The 24573-nt window shown below is 37.0% G+C and overlaps 2 protein-coding genes across 7 annotated transcripts in view; one reads left to right on the forward strand and one right to left on the reverse strand.

The window, feature by feature from the left end:
* LOC115240820 (choline transporter-like protein 1) overlaps positions 1-922 on the forward strand; it is a 30677-nt gene extending 29755 nt beyond the window's left edge. For all 6 annotated transcript variants that reach the window (XM_029816197.1, XM_029816198.1, XM_029816196.1 and 3 more), the window contains exons 16-17: positions 61-153; positions 240-922. In XM_029816197.1, the coding sequence (XP_029672057.1) occupies positions 61-153; positions 240-305 (159 nt within the window). In that variant the 3' untranslated portion in view covers positions 306-922. The remainder of the gene's footprint in view (positions 1-60; positions 154-239) is intronic.
* Positions 923-6800: 5878 nt separating this feature from the next.
* LOC115240818 (probable serine/threonine-protein kinase DDB_G0277165) lies at positions 6801-24573 on the reverse strand. The gene is made up of 8 exons (XM_029816193.1): positions 23421-24573; positions 12145-12348; positions 11298-11450; positions 10781-11027; positions 10158-10509; positions 9923-10051; positions 9670-9775; positions 6801-9533 (listed from the first exon to the last, which is right to left on the reverse strand). Exons 2-8 carry the CDS (start codon positions 12337-12339, stop codon positions 7377-7379), a joined length of 3339 nt encoding a protein of 1112 aa, XP_029672053.1. The 5' UTR covers positions 12340-12348; positions 23421-24573; the 3' UTR covers positions 6801-7376.

Consider the following 24573-nt stretch of genomic DNA (forward strand, 5'->3'; position numbering starts at 1 on the left):
ATATTATTAAATAAATATCTAAATAAATATTTCCCATGGAAAAAAACTATTTCTTTATAGATGATCATTGACACGATATTCCTGTGCTTCTGCGAGGACTGCGAAAAGAACGACGGCATAAGCCGACCTTATTTCATGAGCCGCGGTTTAATGGTTTGTATTATATTAGCATCAGCAGATTTTTTAACGAGTTAATTATTGTAATTATTTGTAAAAAACAATTTTTTTTTTTTGTTCAGGAATTTGTGGAGAACAGTAAGAAAGCTCTGAGACAGATGGAACAGCGAGGATCCGCGGCTGCGTAACAGGAATTATTGTTTCAATCGGATGCTTCTCTTGAAAGAATGCATCGTTGATTGTTTGGAAAACTCGATGTTCGACCAATACCACACGTGTTGAAGGGCGTAAAACTCACGCCGGAATATTGCGTAAAATGGTATTGGATGTTCTAATAATCTTCTCAGAAAATAATTGTAAAGTCGCGGAGACGAGACGCGGGGAAGTAGAGTTTTCTTTCGTACACGCGCGCACAAACTGTCTTCTCTTAGTCTCTATAGCACAATTACCGAAGTCGTTCCATACCAACGAAGCGCAGTGTTGCACACAAAGAATCGTTCCTACGATTCAACGGACTGATTACATTACGCAAAGAATGTTATGAATTATTCTATATATTTTTTCGAAGTTCCTATTTCTAAAAATATTTTTTATATGATGAAAGAAAAAGCGTATTTCTATATAATCTTAGCTGAAATAGAAATACAACGTTCGCGCAGCTAATGCAAAGACGCTGATTGACAGTCCAAACTTATTTCGTATTGTTAGAAAAGTGATTAGCGAATAATTTAATTTATAAGATGTTTATTCTGCGTTTTAGAACATAAGTCTATACGTAAAGTTATACTGTTACAAACACAGACTTTTATATCTCCATTGCTGTAAATATATATATTTTTTTTTATAAACAAGAGTGCCTATATGTAGATAATTTCATTTTGATACAAACATGCAAGATACAATTAAACAGCTCGCTGATAACGATATATATAGTTGTGTTATTTTGAAAGAGAGGAATATACATAAGCAGAGATTATAAAAATACAATATATGTTATTGACGAACAAAGTTGTGAAAAATTAAAAAATTTATAATGCATATAATCCTAATTACTTACTTTTTTCTATCCTTTCATCTGTAAAAGATAAGACGGTGAAGAGGATAATGTGTACTGAAAGAGAAGAGTACGACGGGAGAAATACGATAGTCACACGATGTAGGTGTTAACTTTGTCACTTTAGTTTATTTTTTCCGGGCACATTGTGTATGAACAATCATGCTTGGCGGTTTACACAGATCTCATCTTATGCCGGCTTAGTAAAGTGATGCGTCGTTAACACATTTAGCTGGCAGTAAATCGGGATGACGAATCGGACGCTACGGGAATGACGCGGGACTTTGGTCTGTTCAGGCCGGATTCACACATTAGGACGAGAGTGAAAAGAGTAGACCGTTAAAAAAATTTTATCTCGCACTCATGGTGCGACTTGTTCAGAATAGCGGTTTTATTCGCTAAAATCTAATCGGTGGGGAAGGAGGGTGGCGATTTACGAACAGCGCAACAACAACGAAGCCGAGGTTTACAACGGAATTACATGCGTTCGATGTGATTACGTCAACTTGCATTTTAGCGACATATACGTTATTATATATATACGTTATGTGCGTGTATCGCGTATCTTAGGAAACCAACCCAATGTGTATATGTGTGTCATTGTTGTGTGAATCGGTTACAGCACATTCCGTTTTATAGCACGAAAATATCTTATTCTTTCTCTCTCTTTTATTTATCAATAGCTCGCCTAGAATATATGAATTTTCCCAGATATAGGAAAATGCCAAAGATATGTACACTTTACGTTGATGGAAGAGACACTTTACTCTCTATTTGCAGCTCCAGAATATACATTATTCGAGTTTCGCGCGAGGGGAAACGCTTTCGCTTTATTACATAAATATATAGGACCGACACAAGCCGCGCGTGACCTCCTGACGAGGAAATTTTGCTTGAGCTTTTCGCACTAGATAATCTCTCTCTTTTTTTTTTGTCGCTTACAACTGTGTCTGATTATTCGTGGCGAAGAGAGATCCTTGTATACCCTAAAATTCTCTCTATCATTCCCCGAGATATTATATTAATTCTCTCATCACACCGAAATAACGTTAATGCCCATGTACACCGCGATTGTTAGTTCCGAGTTTCAAAAGTAGATCCCGAGTTGCAATACGCGCTACAATAGGGTGAAAAAGATAAAATCGAATCGAATCCTTAAAATCAACAACTACACCGACGCAAGGTACTTGGCTTTGTACGACTTTGTATTGCACTTTGTAGCTAGCGCAAACTTAGGTCTGTGAATCTTACGAATTATTATTTTTGGTCTCGTTAGGTCATCGTCATCGTGCGACGCATTGATAGGTATAGATAGAGCTGATACTCGAGATATTATTGAAGTCATTGCGGAATATTCTCAGTCTTTATCAAAGTAGTTACAATCGATGCATTTTGCCCCGCGAACTTAAGGGGGCATACCCGTTTAAACTTTCGAAAAATGAGTACATTTTCTAGATTTTTTGCAGCGCGACGACTTGATAAAAACTTTTTATTTTTATGCAATATTAATGCAATATTATTAAGTACTTAAGTAAAAATTTTCAGCTTAAAAGAAATTTCTTTTTAAAAGTTATGCGAATATTTGCAGATTTATATTTTCATGCACGGTGTGCATGAAAACTCTGGCTATATTCGACGGATTGACTTGAAATGCAAATTCCTAATAAGATTTCGCATCTATTAACAAAACCTTTTTTAAAATCCGATTCCTAATTTTTTTTGTTATAAACAAAAAAAGATGGATTTAACAAAAACAGAACTTTTTCAATGTTGCCATTTTTTTATTTTTAAAAATTTTGAAAAAAACGCTTGGATAACAAATAATTAATATGTTTAATAAAAAAAACTTATATTTTTGATTACGGTTACGATAAACAAACGTTTTCGTGCACACCGTGCAGCTTCCTAAAATTGGAGAAGCTCTGCATATTCGCGTAACTTAAAAAAAAAAATTATTTTAAGCTGAAAATTTTTATTCAAGTACTTAATAATATTGTATTAATACTGTAAACAAAAAATTTTTTATAAAATTGTTACGCTGCAAAAAAATTTAGAAAATGTATTTATTTTTCGAAAATTCAAACAGGTATGCCCCCTTAAAGATGAAAAAAATGAAGGAATTCGACGAATCCAATAGTTACGCCTTACAATTAACATTATCATACGACGTGTATAATCCGAATTTACATGGATATATCTTACACTTCCTTCTTAATAACGTTAAATGTAATATAATGTACATATAATACAAAATGGGGAGGCTGAAATTGCGTAGACTCTCGTGAAAAAGAAAATATTTCGGCATTTATCGAGTGTCCAGCACTCGATCATCGAGACTCATAAAAATTGATGTAAAAGCGCGAGAAAAGGATGAATCGCGGGACAAATGATATAAACGATCAGATGATAATAAATTGCGAAAAAATGTTCGCATCGCAATTTATAAGAGAAAGACGAGATCGTCCGACGAATTTTCTCTGCATTGCACAACAAACACTTATTATATTTATATTAGCGATTTTAACATGGCTTTTTTTAAGTTGCCGCACTCGCGATGATGACGATGATAGAGAGACGATGACGATGACTAAATATCGACGATAGTCCGTCTAAGCGACCATTGATACGTGGCGCAAGAACGAAGAACGTCGCGAGACGTGCTTAACCGGCAAGCACGTTCAAATAGATCTTGCATACACTGTTGGAAATTTTGGCTTAATTTTAACATATATCGCATGTCCCAAACGATCCACACAAATTTTTGTATTAATTTAACATAATATGGATATGTGAAATAGTGACACTAATACTATGTTAATATTTCAACACAAAATGAATGCAAACTTCATAGTAATTTGAAATAAATTTTGTGTAGAATCAACATATTTTTAATGATAAAATTACAGTCTTTATCAAAGTAGTTACAATCGATGCATTTTGCCCCGCGAACTTAAGGGGGCATACCCGTTTAAACTTTCGAAAAATGAGTACATTTTCTAGATTTTTTGCAGCGCGACGACTTGATAAAAACTTTTTATTTTTATGCAATATTAATGCAATATTATTAAGTACTTAAGTAAAAATTTTCAGCTTAAAAGAAATTTCTTTTTAAAAGTTATGCGAATATTTGCAGATTTATATTTTCATGCACGGTGTGCATGAAAACTCTGGCTATATTCGACGGATTGACTTGAAATGCAAATTCCTAATAAGATTTCGCATCTATTAACAAAACCTTTTTTAAAATCCGATTCCTAATTTTTTTTGTTATAAACAAAAAAAGATGGATTTAACAAAAACAGAACTTTTTCAATGTTGCCATTTTTTTATTTTTAAAAATTTTGAAAAAAACGCTTGGATAACAAATAATTAATATGTTTAATAAAAAAAACTTATATTTTTTATTACGGTTACGATAAACAAACGTTTTCGTGCACACCGTGCAGCTTCCTAAAATTGGAGAAGCTCTGCATATTCGCGTAACTTAAAAAAAAAAATTATTTTAAGCTGAAAATTTTTATTCAAGTACTTAATAATATTGTATTAATACTGTAAACAAAAAATTTTTTATAAAATTGTTACGCTGCAAAAAAATTTAGAAAATGTATTTATTTTTCGAAAATTCAAACAGGTATGCCCCCTTAAAGATGAAAAAAATGAAGGAATTCGACGAATCCAATAGTTACGCCTTACAATTAACATTATCATACGACGTGTATAATCCGAATTTACATGGATATATCTTACACTTCCTTCTTAATAACGTTAAATGTAATATAATGTACATATAATACAAAATGGGGAGGCTGAAATTGCGTAGACTCTCGTGAAAAAGAAAATATTTCGGCATTTATCGAGTGTCCAGCACTCGATCATCGAGACTCATAAAAATTGATGTAAAAGCGCGAGAAAAGGATGAATCGCGGGACAAATGATATAAACGATCAGATGATAATAAATTGCGAAAAAATGTTCGCATCGCAATTTATAAGAGAAAGACGAGATCGTCCGACGAATTTTCTCTGCATTGCACAACAAACACTTATTATATTTATATTAGCGATTTTAACATGGCTTTTTTTAAGTTGCCGCACTCGCGATGATGACGATGATAGAGAGACGATGACGATGACTAAATATCGACGATAGTCCGTCTAAGCGACCATTGATACGTGGCGCAAGAACGAAGAACGTCGCGAGACGTGCTTAACCGGCAAGCACGTTCAAATAGATCTTGCATACACTGTTGGAAATTTTGGCTTAATTTTAACATATATCGCATGTCCCAAACGATCCACACAAATTTTTGTATTAATTTAACATAATATGGATATGTGAAATAGTGACACTAATACTATGTTAATATTTCAACACAAAATGAATGCAAACTTCATAGTAATTTGAAATAAATTTTGTGTAGAATCAACATATTTTTAATGATAAAATTATATATATATAACTTGGGAAAATGTTATGACGGTCTATAGTCACTCTCACTCCTACTGTAGAATAGAATCAACATTTTTTTTCTGTAAACTTTAATAGATAAATTCTGTCACTAATAATATGGAACATATCTATTGTGCAAAATTAAAAATATGTGCACATTGTGTTATTTTTACATTTTTTTCACTTGTTTTAATAATTTAACATTTGAGTTCAATTAACACAACAGCAATATGTTAAATTAACACATGAACGTGTTAAATATTTAACACAAAAATTTTAGTCGTCATATTTTTTAACGAGAAAACACAAACTTTCCAACAGTGCATCTATTGTTCGCTGCCGATTATTTAGATCTAGAAGAGAATAGATCGATAGTGACGATTGTGCTATTATCGTCGCTTACTCTTAAGTTTCTAATATCTGCGCGCAATATTATGCGCTCGGTGGGCTTTATATACGTCGCGCATTGCTCGCTCCACACACAAGAAGTACACTTCTAAATTCCCGTTTTTAACGGATATATTATACACACAAACATTGTAGAGCGAGTTTCTTTCCCTCCTTAATCATTTCCTCCTTTCGTTTAAACGCAACTCAGGCTATCTGTCATAGAGCACGCATCTCTTTCTCTTTTTCTCTGTATGTTTGATTACGATTCGCATTAATTTATATGAATATATAGTCAATCGCCATTCGGAAACTATATCTGTACTTAATAAGTTAACGAGTTAGGAAGCTTTTTGTGTAAAGGCAATGTCATATAGGGGAGGAGAAGGACAAAGGAATAGTACTTAAAAAAAAAAAAAAAGAGAAGAATCGGAGAAAAAGAAATACGACGAGGAAGACACTATTCGCACTGCGCGACTTTGTACCCGATCAATCGCAAGTTGCATCTGAATCAAGATGCAAATTATTTTTGCGACGCATTATGCATTACTATATCGTGTTATGTTTTTACATTATCTAGAAGAAATGGGAAAGAGGGCGATAATGAAGACGTGGCGATAATGATGATGATAATAGTGACAATAGCGATAATCTTGAAGACGATACGGGATCTCTCATAATAATAATAGCGATTGTAATAGTGATAGTAGCGGATATAATAGTAATAGAGCATTAGAATAGTGTAGAGTGATAATAATATAATATTAATAATAATAATAATAATATAATAATCCCCCTCCCCCCTCCTCAGCGGGGATATGATGTAATCAGTCAAGTAAATCGATGGCAGACCAAAACCACGTAATATATCGCGATTAACGGTTACCATACGCGCGGATATTAATCGCATTGCGCCTCCTTAACTTAATGTAATTTCGGCATCAGCGAGAGGAACAGATCATACCTTTCTTTTTGGAAATATTAATTGCGAGCACATATATTGCACTCTAAATTGCTTATGACGTTGTTTCTATATAAACATATCTGACACCGATTTTGCACTTAAAAATGCAGTTAATCGCTATTTTTCTTAAAGTATGCCAAGACGCGGCACCTATGCTGTTTTAAAGGTTCCCCCCCCCCAAAAAAAAAAACACGAAAATCAGATCTTTTAAACGATAAGAATATTTCTGTATCAATAAAATAACTCGCTAAAAATTATATACAGTTTACAGAAAAGATTGTCGCGCAAAAAAAGTTTCACGCTATTTAGCTATGTCACTGGCACTAGAACCTCACTTACCTACCCGCACTTGTGTCTCTCATCTTGCGCTCGAGTTTTCCACTTCTTCCGAGCGGAAGCGATTCATCAACAAAGACTGCAACACTTGGAAGCGTCTCCGAGATGAATGTGGCACACGGCGGGCAGTTTGGTGCAGCCCTTGCCGACGATGCTCTCCTGTACGAGATGCGCGAGGCCAAGATTCTGATTAATGTCGCCGTCGCTGCCACGATGCTGCTTCGTCGCGGCATCGCACCATTGACGACGTTCCCGCCACTTGTCCTCGGCCGCAGCTGTAGAGCAAAACAGCATCGACTTGGGCGATGGCGGACTCACGCGATCGCGCGTGATGCTGCCGCACGAGCGAGCCTTGTATAGACGTCCTTTACCGAAGCCCGGTAACGGTACGCAGAGCTTCTTGTGCACGGCGAAATAGCGGCTTAACAACCGAATCTTCCTATTCTTACATTCGTTTCGGTTTATCGAGCCGTTGCCGCGATTCTCCTTGTCGTTGCATGTTGTTTGGCTGGTGCACTTGTGATCTCCGCGACGTTCGTCGCTGGCGTTACTGATTGTTTGACAGCTATTGTCCGATTGACGATGATTATTACTTTTGCCACCGGGGCTATGAGCAGATTGTTTATTTGAGCTATGCGATATCAAGGACTTTCCAGCGCTGAGCGACCAGCTTTGCAATAGCCTCGCGCCGAGGCCTTTAGCCTTCTGTACCGTGGTGGCTGCCACTTGAGAGACAGGCTGAGCAGCGCTCTGCTGGGAAGCCGTATTGCTCTGTGATGTCGATGATGAAGACGATGATACATTTGGTGCGCCGACTACGGTTGAATTACGCGACATGTGAGAGTGATTGTGACAAGACGAGGGTGCCTCGGCCTCTTGCACCTCGGTGATACGATTCAACGATTGGCTCTCTCGCAAACGCGTCTCGCCGGCTCTTCTTCTGCCGGCGCGATGTCTCCTACCAAAGATGACCTGATTCTCGGTGCATCGATGCCTCCCACCTCCGGTTGTTGTCGTTGTGTTTGTGTTTGTTGTGTTAGTGCCGCTACTATTGTCGTTTCGATTGTTTTCGGTCGTCGTCGTATGTTCGCCGTTGCTCACACCGCTTCCTCCACCGCCGACCACTCCGCCTCGCCCGCCGCCGCTTCCTCCCGGATCCTGCGAGTCGCTCGAGTCATCGTGACTGTCGCGTCTTGGAGGTAAAGGTTTCCCGGTGGAGGCTCCAAGTTTATGTGCCCTCTTTTTCCTACTTTCGCTGTCGTCATCGCTAGCGTCGGAACTCGAGCAGGAGGTTGTGCGCGTCTTATGGAATTTGCTCCTCCGTTGCTCATACGCCGTTCGCCTGACGACGCGGCATTTGGTCGTCGAACCTCCGCATTCTGTGGAGTTCACCGACGCCTGCATGCAATCTCCATCCTCCAGAATTTCATTGAGTTGCGTTGTAGACGAATTACCGCTGCTGGGCGACGGCATCGTCTTGTACTTAGGCGTTAATGTCACTTGATTGTCGCTAATCGGATGAAGAGGTATCGACACGGTTGATGATTCGAGCAAAATTGTAGTAGTTGTCGTCACTATTGTTTTCGTAGGAACTTGGGACGGTTTCGAGGAAATCGTGGGCTCCGTGAGCGGCACGCTGAACCGATGATGCTGAGTACCCATCCTCCACTTGTTTGCCGGTATCGATCCGCCAGTCCGGTTTAAACATTCTGTCACCGATTTCGGCCTGACTTCCGTATTGTTGCTTTTTCTAGACCATCCTGTGGTTGGAGCATTTACATCACTTAATCGATTCTTCAGATTTTCCTCGCAAGTTGTGGTAATCCGTGGTGACGCAGGTAGCTTCTCCAAAAGAACGTTACCCGTTTGAACTTTTACCGTTTGAACTTTTCCCGTCGTCTTCGAATGCACCGGCGACGATAACTTTTTGTTATCCTTTTCGTTTCTTGAACTCTGTTTCAGTCTTTCTCTGTCGGCGATAACGATGTCCTCTTTCTGGTGCGGATGCCGTTGACCCTGCACGGGTTTTATGCTAGTATGCTTCTCTGGAAGCTGCGATAACCGCTCCTGCAGGATATGCGAAAGTTTTCCCTCGGAACGGGAACCACGGCGATTCAAGGAATTTAACGTCGAATTACTGCCGCGCTCATCACGGCCGGAACAGGAGGACACATCATCTTCGTCTTCCTCCTCTTGGACGATACTGCATTTGCGCGTACGCACGTTCTGCAATGAGAACAGCCATCTTTGTTTCCCGAGCGAGGAACGTTATCCGGCAGACGATACTTTATATGCCTGCCTTAACGTTACATTCGGTCACATTAGTCGATGTCATTTTAGGAGACGAGCATGCGATACGTACCTGCGGTACATCACCGGGCGTCCGTGGCACGCTCAATAACGACTGATTGACAGTGCCCAGGGAGTTCTGATCCGTTCGAAGATTTGTTGTCAGATCATCTTGCCGGCTGCAAAATTAGCAACAAGTACATTAGTATGTTAGTGACTTCATTCAAGTTGACGCGCGGCATAAATATTTAGAACTCGCATATTTTATAAGTGAGTCACACGTAGAAGCAACACTAATAATGCGTGATTCAGTACTTAAAACATACCTCGGAGAAACATTTAGAACCTCTGGTCGAGTTTTCAGCATCTGTTCCTGTCGATGAGCGCGCAGCTTCCTTTCCGCTAGCAAGAAATACGTCGCGGTGATGTGGTTGTACTCGTTCTTATCGAGTGCGCTGCAAAAAGATCCGTGATGAAAATTACCGAGTAAAAAATCGCGCCGACGCGAACGCATGCTCAAAATATATACTAACACCGCAAGGCTTCCTAATGTTTACTCACTCCAATATTTCTTCCTTGGTGGCGATATTACCGTTAACCATTTTGGTAATTATGTGATTGTGATGATCATCGGACACCTGTTGACGCGACACGAGCGGTAATGTCTCTATAGTGTCCAAATCGGAACCAATCGCTAACCACGAATCCGCCGCGATCGCCTCGAGAGACGCTCTGCCTTCGGGTTCCCGCACGAGCATCTTCGCGATCAGCCGCTTGCAACCATCGGACACGTGTGACGGGATCGAGTATTTACAATCCATAATCATTGTCAACGTTTCGCTGTCGTTCGCCTCTTGAAACGGCGCTTGGCCGCATACTAACATGTATAATATTACACCTAACGACCAAACATCTGTAACAAATCAAAACGACAAACGTAGCTTATCGAAGTAAGATTTCACTTTCAGATCTTTTTCTCAATCAAATCGATTACGTTTCAGAAAACTTTTGACAAAAGAAATAACTCAAAATCAAAATAACAAAAAAAAAAAAAAAAAAAAAAGAATACCTTGAATCTTTTTATCGTTAAAATTGGAGCTCTTAGAAATTGCTAAATAATTAACAAGTCTTAATAACTTAAGTCATCTTTCTTAATCTTTAATCACATTAATTAACGAGCTTACCTACTGCGGGGGCATCGTAACTATCACCCAGAAGTATCTCTGGAGCGGAGTACGCTAATGAGCCGCATGAAGTTTCGAGCTTCTGACCAGGACAGAATCTATTACTGAATCCGAAGTCCGTGAGTTTGACCGTACCGAGCTTTTCGAAGAACACGACATTCTCGGGCTTTAAATCCCTATGCACTACGTGCAAACGATGACAGTAAGATATGGCCCGAACTATCTGCCGAAAGTAAGTCCTGGCCAGCTGACAGGTAGAAAGCAATATATTTTATATTTCAAACATTATGATGTATGGCAGATGCTTGGGCAATTATTATGGAAAATTTTAGAATTTCTTAATCGACATATATCTCGTAAAAAAAATATGTTCTTGTCAAAATCATATTATGAGTATTTAGTATTAGTATTTAATATGCTAACTTTTTATATATCAAAATTAAAATTATATTTTTTATTTGCGTAATAATTGCAAACTGATAGCGACAATAAAATCACAATGGCCATGCAACAATACCTCCTCGCTGAGGCCGCTGTCGTGCCGCATGATGTAATCGTAGAGATCTCCGCCATCCCCAAGCTCGAGAATTAAGTATAGCTTGGTCTGCGTGTCTATCACCTCGTATAGCCGCACTACATTGGGATGCTGCACCAGTTTCATGCACCGCACCTACGACACAGATTATTCGCAATCATAATCAATGTGCAAGAAAAAAATTTGTTTTGCCCGAGCAAATCTGTATCCAGGAGTCAATGATTCCGTTCGCCGTCCAATTGCATCATTATCTTGATGACCTTAACGAGATTCATCGCGATAAAATCCATGCGATGGAACTGTGCGCGAGGCTATTCGATTTCCGATTATACTATCGACCAGCCATTAAAATCACATTACGCGAATCAGGATGCCATTTCAATGAGCCTACTATATCCATTAAGGCATCAAACAGATTCGAGACGGAAAACAACTCTAGCTTGATTGCAGATTCATGAAGATAGATATAAACAATGAACATCGTTGGAATTCTATCTGTTAAATTTTTGTCAATTGCAATTTTATTTCGACTTGAAATAAATTTGAGATAAAAAAATAAATCTGAAATAGCAATACAACTTAATTCTATATAAAAAAAATACTAAAAAGAAAATAGAATATTTGAAGAAAAAAAAAATAATTTAAATTCATATGCTTTCTATCAACTTTTCGCATTTTAACATTTAGTTAAGTTATTTTTAACAGAGAGATATTTTCTTTATTCGTTTCTGTTGAAAAGGCAAAAGATCAAACTGAACGGATCGTGGAAGAATTTGGAATATATTTGCTGACAATCGCGTCATATAACAAAGACGACAATTTCTCTCACCTCCTGGAAGAGATGCGACCTCGAAACTTCGTCGAGCTTGTTCTTATCGATGACCTTCACTGCGACCTTTTCGCCGGTGAAAACGTGCCGTGCCAGCTTTACTACGGCAAAGTGGCCGCGGCCGAGAGTCTCCTCCAAGTCGTAGAGCCCGGCGATCTTGCCATCGTAATTGCTGTATCCTACTCTTCGATTCATTTCGTGTCACTGAAATGCACATCATGAGTTCTTTGTACGTGGCAAATGGAAAAAAGAGACATATTATTCTAGTCATTTATCTAAAATAATTATTAGAGTGAATTGAAAAATATTTTCCATTCACAAATCGAATGTGACAGTGATAAAAAATAAGACAAAAAACAAATTGATGTTTGTTTAAAATTTGATTTTTATCTGAGTTTGGGATCTTGACTTTAAAATCTTCGTAGCATAGATTTATGTACATTTTGAAAGATTCTCGAGGTTTACGAATAAGAGAGGCAAGTAGAGAGATTGCTCTGTCAAAGTTGATTAATTAAACACGCTTCATTCAATTTTATTATAATTCCTAAAATTTTCGTCGTTTTTTAGATCTTCGCTTTGTATACGATATAACGGGTGAGTCGGTGAATTCGAAATATCAACTCTGATCGATTGTTAAACTGTATACGACAGTCGCATACCAAGCACAGCGGCTCGGTCTACTCCGCACGAGAAAGAGGTCACCATTATTTTTAGCGTAAGTAGGAGCAATAATTAATCGCTCCGTGGACGTACCATCGGCAATGGTAAAAAAAAAAACAAAATACACTCGGTAGAATGATAGCAAGAAGAAACTATCGGTTCGGAAAAATTCGTAGTATGGAAAACTAATGGACCGTATACGAGATGCACGTTAAACTTGCGCGCCAACTATAATTATCTGTGATTCAGAGACTCTTACTCTCGCAAGTAAATATAAAATAGATATAAAGTATAGTAAAGTACATCTCTCGTACCCTGAGAATTTCCGAAGAGTGTCTTAGAAATTATGTTATAATTTTCAACGACTCGATTTTTCTTTGACATGAATATCGAATTAAAAATTCAAATAAATATTATTTGATTAATTTTATTATAATTTTATTATAATAATTTTATTTATAATAATTTTATTATAATAATTCGAATTAAAAATTCAGAAATAATACACATCGCGGAAAGAAAATCATTGAAAGAGAATTTGTTATTCATAAATCGATCGTATCTTTATAAAAAGATCGATGACTCTTATAATAAAATATCGTAAAAATCATTTTCATTCACCTATTTTTTTATTCGTCTAACAGGCGCTAATGCGAGCACGGGATAAAAACTGCTCGACCAAATTTAGCGCTGGACGACGATGGGAATAGCGAGCCGACGTTACTGCCGAGGGAACGCATTGTCTTCGTAATTGCGAAACGCATCGTCGTGTCACGACGCGCCGAAACGAGCCGGGATTCGCCGGCGCATCGTCCATCTCGCATTCCGTCCTCCCATGTGTATAGGAGGCGCACGAAAATACGATATGAATACCGGGTCGCGAAAATCTCGATACATATACCCGCAACTTCCTGCGGGATCCGCAAGGGCGTCTCCGCCGCGCGCGCTTTCCGCCGTGCGGAACGCGGCCGCATCGCTCGTCGGGAGCTTGCGGCGAATCATTTCTTCGCTATGCGTGCTCCGGATGCTCTTTACGAGGATTACGAGGAACGTAAAAATAAACCTTCCCCGAACGGCTATGGCACCGTAATAAGGGAGACGAACCGCGCTCGGATCGTTCGCTCTTTCTCGTCACAAGGTTTCTCCTCGTAAGAAACGAGTCGAAAATTCTTTTCCTTTCAATCGGTTCGACGAAAACAGAGATCGGATTAATGCTTCATCGATCGAATCTCATCGACGCTTGCCATGCAATTTATAGCGAACGATGACGTAAGACTAAGATCCACTCATCGAGGTTTACGGCTTTTATTTTGCGTGAACGCCTTTATCGCTTACGTCGCGATATATATAAAGCGCGAGTATTCAAGCCGACGTTATTATTATCGGACGAGCGTTTCCCGTACCGTTCATTTTTTTTTTTTTTCATTGTTAAGATGATAAATTATCTTGCCGATGTGTTAATTCATTGAGGCGAATCAACGCTCGTCGCGCGTGCTGATTTATTGGCAGATATCGAAAAATATTCGCGCACGAATACGCAACGACGAATGTTTCTCGCGCGACGAGATAACGCGCGATCGATTGTGCTTGGAAGCAGATTCAATTAAAATAAATAAACGGCGCGAACGTCATATCGACGCGTTTAATTCGAGTTCTTTCCGCTATAGGAAATTAATCATTGTTACGCAATTGCAATTGATATAATTGCGACGAGAGCGGAAAAGTAATGCGATTACCGCGAAAGTTTCGCAAGATATATCTCGACCTATGCATCGCCGTTAACAACAAGCGTGTGATTGACACAATATGATTGCGCGTGACACAAACACTTTAATTTCGTTTATTATAGCGTGTCCGTAGAGGTATCTCTTTTGACCTAAGTAAATAATATTATAATTATCTAGGTCAGGGATTTCTCTCGCCGCTTGTGACACGGGCGCTTTGAAAAACTACGCTTATCCTGGGAAAGTCCAAATGTTTTCACAGCGTGGCGCAAATCGCGCAGGAATAATACAGACCACGGAAAGAAAATAAATTAAGTAAAACGTTACCCAACACTATTAAATAATCTAACGCAAAGTTCGAGATACAATTTTACACAAAAATATGTGATCTAATATAATCAAGGTAGCTAAATTAATTCATGATAATTTTTTATATCAATTTTCTCTATTTATTAATTCACAAAATTATGTATTCAATAAATTATTATTATTTATTAATTCTATTTATTAATTAATTTAAAAATTTCTTATTCTCGCCTTTTTCAATATCTTTACCATTATTGCGAATAGACCTTTCGAGATTTTTCTGAACGATCTTTACAATTGTAATAACTCGCCGTTTGAACCGCAGTATTAATATCGATTCTGGATATTCACATACGACAGTTACTACGGTAATTTTGCACGTGCAAGGAAAACGGAAGTCGATCATCCTTTATTCGGATCCATCATGTCGTGGCGGAATTGAATTTGGCATTTAACCGATAACGATGCTCGTCCGGCATCAAGATTTATCTGTGCGCGGGCACGTCCATAATATCAGTCTGACCTGCTTTTACTTACCGCTTTTACCGTGTCCGTGTAATAATGAGATGCACGAGCGTCAGTTACACGTAATAAGTTTACGACTATCCGAGGCAAGAGTGCCTAGAGAGTACGCGCTCATAGCAACCGTGACGAGTTAAATGAGACGGCGGGTATAATATATACATATTGCGTATTTTTTATTTCAAGATGAGAGTCTCTCCTTAAAAAGTAAGAAAATAATTCCGTTATCGATTCGCTCGAACGCGAAAAAACAATAACTAAAATACATGATGCTCCGTGTAATATAGATCCCTCAATATTGCAATAATATTTAAGCTAAAAAAAAAAAAAAAACTCCCAGATAATCTTTCATGCCTCAAAAACGGAATGCGTTTATCTCGCGGAAAAGCGCGGGAGCGGTTTTTCAATAACGACTAATATGGATTTTCTCACGCAGGGACATGCGCTTGCGGCCAGAAATTGCATCGAACGAAAACTTTGTACATAGAAAGCGTAATCCGTTCTAATAATAAACGTGGCGCGCGGAAGCTCGCATTTGAAATTTAAATCCTGTTACGCATTCCTCCTCGTAGACAGTGTTTCCCGGACGTACGGTAGAGAAACAGAACGCCGTGTTCTCTGAATTACTTTCGCGCTCGCGCCGATGCGGAAGTCGCGAAGTATGGAATTATCGCGTGCGCGATGAGTTAGATTTTCCAGTTTCGCGATGAAGCGGATCGAAATAGATGTACTGTTGCGATTTGTAATAGTCAGTACGTAGAGTGACAGAGCGCTACTTGCGATGGAATTTTACGGCGTTACAGAAAAATCGACCAACGTGCCAACGCGGCCAACGAATATTTTATCCGAAGAATCGAGTTGATAGGAGTGTCGGCATATTATTCACGAACACACGAGTGAACTGTGTTCACTAATACACATGTTGCACTCTGGGCGTCTTTCTTTTTCGTTCAATAAATCAATTAATCTATCTGACGCGAGGCGTATCTTGTGAAAAGTGGTCTATTGTCTATTGGAAAATGTGACATTTAAAAAATGATCGGTTCTCCGATATTCTGACACACGATCCATTCTTGTTTTTATATACACTGATCGATGTATTAAAATGATTTAATAAGTTTGTGAAATATAAAAAAGCGACAATAGTCGCTTTAATTATATATTTCACACGGTAATTTAGATTAATTAGATAGCACGAAAATATTCCGAATTTTGAAGTATTTTATTAAAGTATTTGATGTCTTTCGCGTAGACATAAAGTATTATAAACTAATACAAATAAGTACAAAATGTAAATAACGTAGCTTATAAATAAGCGTCCAGCACAATATTATTATGGAATTATTATGGAATTATCTAGCGTTATGTAGAGAGTTGTCATTTTTAAAAAGATTTCTCAAACATCAAAGTCCCATTATTTCACCCTGCTGGAGAATCGTTCGAAATTTCGAATATCTAAATAATGTCCAATTTTTAAAAGCTCTTGGGATCCAGCTTTGACACGTTTCGTTAGGATTTATCTTGAAAAAAAAAAGGAAAAAATAAAAAAGAAATTCTTCAGTATTCTTGCAATATTTATGAAAGGTCAGAAAAGAGAAACACTCACAAATTATTAACGAACAATTCGTGCAAGTTCCACCCTCGCACATACTACACATGATTCTATATTATCACTTTGATTTATTTTATATTTAATAGTTATACAATAAATAAACATTAATAAAATGAAGTTTGTGATTATTTGATGCTAAAAAATTAAACTAGATCTCTTTGCGTGAAGAACCATAAAATACACTACGATATATATATATGTCGTAGCTAGATTACATAATCCGTCGTTTTATAAAACGTCTAAGCATTTTATAAAGTGCGACCACATTCTCAAATCATAGTTGAAAATGAAATATTTTACAATCTGGCTAAGAATTTTAGTCTTTTTATAAAACGCTAACAAGCAATCCGCCACATTGTCAAATGAAACGATTTGAACATCGTTTTAGATTCTGGCTGGTTCAATTTAGTCATTTTATGAACTGTCTTTATAGAACAGCCATTTTTAGAAAATTAATGATTAATTATGTATATTAATAAGTAATAATAATAAGTAATTGTGCGTATTTCTAAATGAGAAAAAGCTTGTATGAATATTTGTTGCATTTATTACTTATTGTATTTATTTATTACAATTAAGATTTTATAAAAGTAACATAAATAAAATTCTTGAAAATAATATTTGAAAATAAATAATAAAAAGAAATTAGCTTGAAAAAAAATTAAAAAGATACGTTTATTATGACTATTTTATCAAATGTAACATAAAGTAAGGTCGATTGTTAACGTTTTATAAAAAGACGTAAAATATTTCATTTTCAACCATGATTTGAGAATGTGGCCGCACTTTATGAAATGCCTAGACCGTTTTATAAAACGATGGATTATGTAATCTGCCTATGATATATACACATATATACATATATAATATATTTTCTTTCTCTCTCTCAATCATCTATAATTAATTTTACGAAAGCATAACTTATTAGAGATGTTCCAAAAATTTTATTTTAAGGGAAGAATCAATTTCAAGTTTAGTATAACAAATTTATTATTAAATTAAAGAGTTGAAAATGTGCTTTGCGTATCTTCGACAAAACGTTTCGCATATAAAAACATTTCAGAGGACAATCAATTTTAAAAGAATCACATGTATTGTTAAAAAGGAAATTCTCTTAAATTGCGCAACGATTAGTATCTTTTACATGTTTCTTTTTTTCTCCTCGGTAAAATCGCTTTCCTCGCGCAATCGAAAGAACAGAGGCAGTTATAACGGTAATTAGTGCGCGCGATAACCTTCTACGCGGATTCACGATCGAAGCGACGATATTATAGCCCCGTGATAATAATGCGTAACGTAAAGGTAGTATGGACATACGTAACAGGTAATGCTCGCCGTACCGTTACCGGGATTCCACGGCGCCACCGCGCACGAGGAAGAAATACGCGATGATATCCGGGGGCGCGAATAATCCGCGCCGCCGCCACCGCCGGTGGGAACAACGGCGGTGTTCATCCTCACGAGGATGATAATTATGGCCGATTAGAGCGTTTGCATTGCCGCGCCGGGAGTGTATAGAGATCAACTGTACGAATAGTCACGAACAAAGGTGAAATTAATCGTGGTACAATTCTTCGGTTAAAAAAGAGAAAAATATTTAAAAAAGAACTTTTATCATGCGGGAAAATATCGAGAGAGTAATTTTCGCTTTATCGCGAATTATTATTGTTGCCAATAAATAAATCGATCCCTCATGTAGAAAGAAATGCAGAATTGTATTATATTAAAGATACAGATAATAAAAGATTTTTTGATATAAGAGATTTTCTCTTTTCCCAGGATTCTGAAAAAAGTATTATTATATGTAATGAATATGTATTAAATGTATTTAATAAAGTTATTAAATGTATAATAGAAATATATATCGACGTGATGTTGAAAAAAAAAAAATAAAAAGTCAGAAGCCGCGAAGAAAATCCAATTAGGAATGCCATCCAATTAAACTTTCGCAGTGATAAAAGCCATCGAAGATTACGTTTCTAAAGTCTGATAGAAACCTTAAGAAATACATTCTACTCTTTTACAGGCACTGCTGACAGTTCCATAAACTTAATCCGTATTCGCACTGATTCACTCGCTCGACGACATATTGATGTCGTTAAACAATATTGATAAAAACAATTGCAGAAAGACTGTCTTTCGATAATCTATTAGAAATATAGAAATTTCTTACGCAAAGATCTTTGATGAAAATGATCTCTTTAGATGCATCTAACTGTGTACGCGGATTTTTCGCAGTGCTCGACGGTAGAGGAAAAATAGAGAAATAAAAAAGACAAGAGGCGAATGTCGCGGTGGAAACATTTGTTGTTATTGTTTATCTCTGCACATGAAACAGGTACGATATTTTTTGTTCTCTTGCTCTGCGAACTGTTCTTAACTCTTTGTTACATCCTTCCTTTATTGACGGGAAACGCTATGAAAAGAGACGCTAATACTTTTCGACGATCAATGTTTTTCTTCCTCTCCCCTTCTCGCTCCTTCGCTCACGAAACGTAACACGCGCTAGTGTCATTTTTACGAGTGCATCGAGTTGGCATCGAGCGGATTATTCGATGCGACCGGATCTGTGTAATTTGAGATAATGCACTCGACAAGCAGATTGATCTCCGCTTCCGAACAGCGCTAGTCGTTTCGTTCGCAAACACCGTTGGCCGTCTTGTCAACAGTAAACAATAATAAGTTGGATGGAATGTGTAGGTGGCAAAGCGAGCGAAAATAATGTCATTCAGAAACAAGTTAAAAATTTATCCGACCAACTACGAGCGATGCAAAACTTTTAAATGTGATCAAATTCATAAACACAATTATGTAATCCATAAACATATAATAAATATGTACCTATAATTTCTATAAATTTAAATAAACTTCTTATTAAAGAATTTAAATGAGCACTATACTTAATAACGAAAAGAATATTTGATAATAATATTCTTTTCGTTATTATAAACTCCTTGAAATAAATATTTATATGCAACTATCATTTACGTTGCGACATAATTTTATTAGCCATATTGAGATATTACAGAAAAATAATATATTTTGTAACAATAGACTTTTTTTTGCATTTTAGTAGTAATGTTTTATCATTTATATCGATAATATAATAATATGCCGAAAGTTTTGATAATATGCCATATGCTTAAACACAAATGAAATATATGAATAGGCACAGAGCATTTCAAGGATGTAATGCAATATATACAGTGTCCCACTATTTCTTATCTTTTTAATCTCAGCATGTATATTTATTTATTTATTTAATTATTTATTTATTTAATTTCGGAGATACATCTTGCTTCGATACAAATTTATAATCTAAATTTTGATGACTAAATAACACGTGTTATTTTATTTTCTTTTTAAAAACATTCTTATAAAATGGAGGATAGATATACTTTTACTAAAATTCCGTAAAAAAGATTAATTTCGTCAAAGATTCACGCAGGGAGAAATTCTATGAAAGTACTGACATCCATTAAAAGCCAAATAAAATAAATGTTATTCGAAAAGCCAGACAGTTTGAACAGAATTAGCGACCAGAAAACGACGGGCGGTTTCGCCGAATTTTTTTCAAGTGTCTTAGGGTCGACCCAGAGGAATGCTGGACAGTTTCTGGGAATGGTCAACTTTTTCTCGTTCCTGAGAATACTTCAATCTGGCTAACATTTCCCTCCGTTTTATTGCGACGAGAGAGAAATATCTCTACGTGCGGCCGATGACGGGAAAACTTTATTAACTCCGCGATACGGTCAATTATATAATAGTTAACTATTTATATCAATTTAGTCTGGAATTTCTTCAACTTGTCTTGGTGTGGTCTAACATTTTCAAGAATTTTAGTAAAGTAAAGTGCCTTTCCATTAAAGGTAATACGCAACACTTGTTGGAAAATACATCTTATAGAAACTTTGAAAACCTCGGCCCATATAAGCTTACAAACAGGCGAAGTTGGATAATCTTGGTAAAGTTTGTTGAAGTAAATTGCATCGAGAGAGAGGGAGGGAGGGAGAGAGAGAGAGAGAGAGAGAGAGAGATGCATTATACTCCAAGTTAGAAAATATCGAGTAACAACAAGTTAAAAGTAACATCATTAAATTGACGAATTTTTATTTGTTTTCTTTTTGCAAAATTATGTTAATCTTAATAGGATGTCGCTTAAATTGGGTTAAGTACTTTCTCCGAAAGCAGGAAATAATTCGTATTTCAAATTATAGATATGAATGACAAATCGTTGATTGTAACAAACAAGCACGCAAACTTTGGACTTTACAATGAAGATATATCATATATGATACTAATAATTATCGTGCAACTTGAGGTCATGAAATATGTAATCGTTCATGTGTCGATAATCGTAGACTGCATTTATGTCTTTATACACGTAACACTTGCGGAAAGACTCGCGGCAGATAAAATTCCATTTCCGCGTAGCATTATATTGTTTTTTTCATTGTTACGATATGCAAATTATTGTAATAATTGTACCTATAATTGTTTCTGTAGAAACAAATATCAATAATTATTATATTTTCTATATTTTTATGTAAATTCAATATAATTATTTAATATATAAAAAAATGTAGCTTCAGTATCGCGTGCCCGCCTATTCAATTTTAAGAAGTTTTAATTAATCACGCATTTAATTTTCGCAATGTCTGCAGCATTACGTTTCGAAATTATAGCGATAAATACAGTGTAACACAGGAAAACATCGTTATTAAATTCAGAATTGCTGCATCGTCATTATGCCACTTTGTTCGCAATGGAATTGCTTGGATCGCAATTTCTGCGCAAAAGAGCCATATTATTGTTTCAAACATTTAATTTTAGCGGCTTATTTAAATATCAGATATTTATTTAGGCATAAGAATATGATCTCCGAAACAATCTCGGAAATGCAATTTATGAAAGATTTGTATACAAAAGTCTTTTCTATTTTATTAGAATCACAAAGCCATTCCGAATTAATTATATATTTGTAGAATCCATTTATTTATTAATAATTCTAGTGGATTATATAATAATGTATTATTAAGCATTATTTTAATAATTTCGATGGATATAATTATTATATTATATAAACGAAAAATATAGAGAGCAATTTTCTGTTTTTTAATAATAAAGATTTTCTTAAAAATTGTTTATGTTGTGCAATTTTATCTATTGTTCTAGAAAAGTCAAAATTATGAAATATTTATCAGCGTTGTATTTTATTAAATTAAAAAAATGCAATATAAAATTATCATTGCACTATTTAGAAACATTTATTCATACATGAATATTAATCTACTTCGTTTTTTTTTTCTATTGTGAATTATAATTATTAATATCGGAAAGAGCTTTGCGAGAGAGACAACCTACAACTACTTCGGAAATACCAAGTTTCCGTAAAGCGGTAATTGATTGGTCCACGGAAACTTATTGTTTCCTCGTCAATCTTTCAACAATGTACACAGTATAAAGCGATACAAATATATATATATCTATATAGACAATTCGATGGAGGAGACGAAGAACTCGTTTAAACTCGTATTAATTACATTGCGTTTTTTGTCCCGTGTTGTTTATTCATCTGAACTCACGCGAGATCGTCGACAATCGTGCAAGATACCGTGAATTTATCGGACCCACCCAAATATCTCGGAGAGGACAAATTCTCGGAGCGGCTCCTGCAGGATCGATATATATTATTGCGCGGTAACTACACTAATAACTGCCATATATTATCTGTTGGCAAATATTTATATTGCCAAGATACTACCGACAAGATTATTATACAATGGCATACATCAATGTGATAATCTCTATATCTTTTAGTCGAGAAATATCAGTTGTTTCACTTTGCCTACTCTAATACAAAAATATAGAAAATCGAAGTATTGATAATGTGCCACTTCTGACATAACCAGTATAAGCATAAATGTATAAAAACGATACTCTATTTTCGTATAAATAATGGAGCAAGAGTTAATCAATATATATACACATATAATAAATTTCTCTTTAAACTGTTTTTTTTTTTTACAATGAATTAAATTACAATTAAAATGGAACAGTTATATATATTAATCTATTGAAAGGAGATAAAAATTATGGAAAGATATATACCAATTGCAATCAATTAAAAAATGAATTTTTTCATTTATAAACAAATTATTATTCTAACAATTGAATGCATTTTAAACAAAATATAAGTTGCAATCGAAATTCCTCAAACAATTATCACGATACGATTGTTGAAAAGCTATCATTGACGGAACATTATTGATGTCAATCTTATATGTCAAAGTTATCTTATCGCGTGTAATCGGTGCGACGACCGCTTAAAAATAATATAATAATTTCGACGAGGAATGCGTGCCCGAAGCCATTTTTGCCGAAGAGTCCACGCACCGAGGGGATTGTAAAGAGATGATTAAAGCTAGGAGTGACACAATAGAACGACTTACCTCTTTGTCCGCTAAACTGACCAAGATGACGACGATAAGTCGAGCCAACACCTCGCTAATCCGCCCACGATCCGGTGCGCCGTCATTTGTGATGCGAATTCATATACGCGTGGTGGCGGCGGCGGCGACGATGACGATGATCGATGCCACACCAGACAGCACTCTCTTCTTCCCGTCACGAGTCTCTATTCTCTCTACGACGTCGGAACGTCGAGGATGCCGTTCGACGATGTCGACGAAGGTGACGGAAAAGGCAATGACATCGAATCGTAGTTGCTGGTGGGCCGCCTCGTTTTTTTTTTTACTCCAGACTCGTGTTTACACGGCACTGCTCGGTCGCTTCTCGCATTCCTTCGTCTGCGACGCAATCCTCTCGTTTCTCTCTCTCTCTCTCTCTTTCCTTCGATCGCTACTTGGTCTCTCGTTCTCCGTTTCGCGAAACTCGTGCACTGTTGACGGATCACCTCTTCTTTCTCGATGCAACTGTCTTCCTCCTCTCTCTTTTACTACCTTCCGTCCATCTCTCTTCCTCTCTCTACTTTTCTTTCTCTCCCTTCTTCTATCGAGTTACCTCGCCCATCCGCGATCGTATCTCTCTCACTCTCTCTCTCTCTCTTTCTTTCTTTCTTTCTCTCTCGCTCTCTCTTTCTATTGGTCTATCTTTTGCAATAGATATTCGCGCCAGCAGAGGTGACTTCCGGACAGTTTCCTCGCCGATGACGACGATGTGCCGCGCGCGCGATACGCTTCCCACTTTTTCCTCTTCTCTCACTGTCTCTCGCCCTCCGCTCTCCACCCCGTCAATTCACCACTTTTGCCTGTCTCGTTTCCTCGCACTCGCACGCGCGCGCGTACACACACATTGGATCCACACGAGCGTCGCGCGCACGGGAAAGCGTACACGTCGCCGTTGACCGTTTTTCCGTTATTCTCTCGCTCTTTTCGATCGCGCGAGTCGCTTTTCTGCGATCTCACGCGCGCACGATCCGAAACACGGATTCCACGATATCGTCGCGCGACACTCGAATCTCGGTTCTGTTTCCTCGAATAGAGACGAAACGGTCCCGTTGAGACGAGACGGGCGCACGCACACTCGCGACACGGTGACACACGAGAAAGCTGGAGAGCGTCAGAGAGCGTATTCGATGCAGTC

The sequence above is a fragment of the Formica exsecta genome, unplaced genomic scaffold (genome assembly GCF_003651465.1).
Source record: "Formica exsecta isolate Colony F162 unplaced genomic scaffold, ASM365146v1 scaffold451, whole genome shotgun sequence".
NCBI lineage: Eukaryota > Metazoa > Arthropoda > Insecta > Hymenoptera > Formicidae > Formica > Formica exsecta.

Excerpts from the sequence above, each read along its gene's own strand:
- LOC115240818 (XM_029816193.1), bottom strand. The coding sequence starts at position 12,339 with ATGAATCGAAGAGTAGGATACAGCAATTACGATGGCAAGATCGCCGGG. Across the intron at positions 11,451-12,144 it reads GGTCGCATCTCTTCCAGGAG|GTGCGGTGCATGAAACTGGT; the intron begins GTGAGAGAAATT and ends TCTGTGTCGTAG. Across the intron at positions 10,510-10,780 it reads TTACGATGCCCCCGCAGTAG|ATGTTTGGTCGTTAGGTGTA; the intron begins GTAAGCTCGTTA and ends GATTTGTTACAG.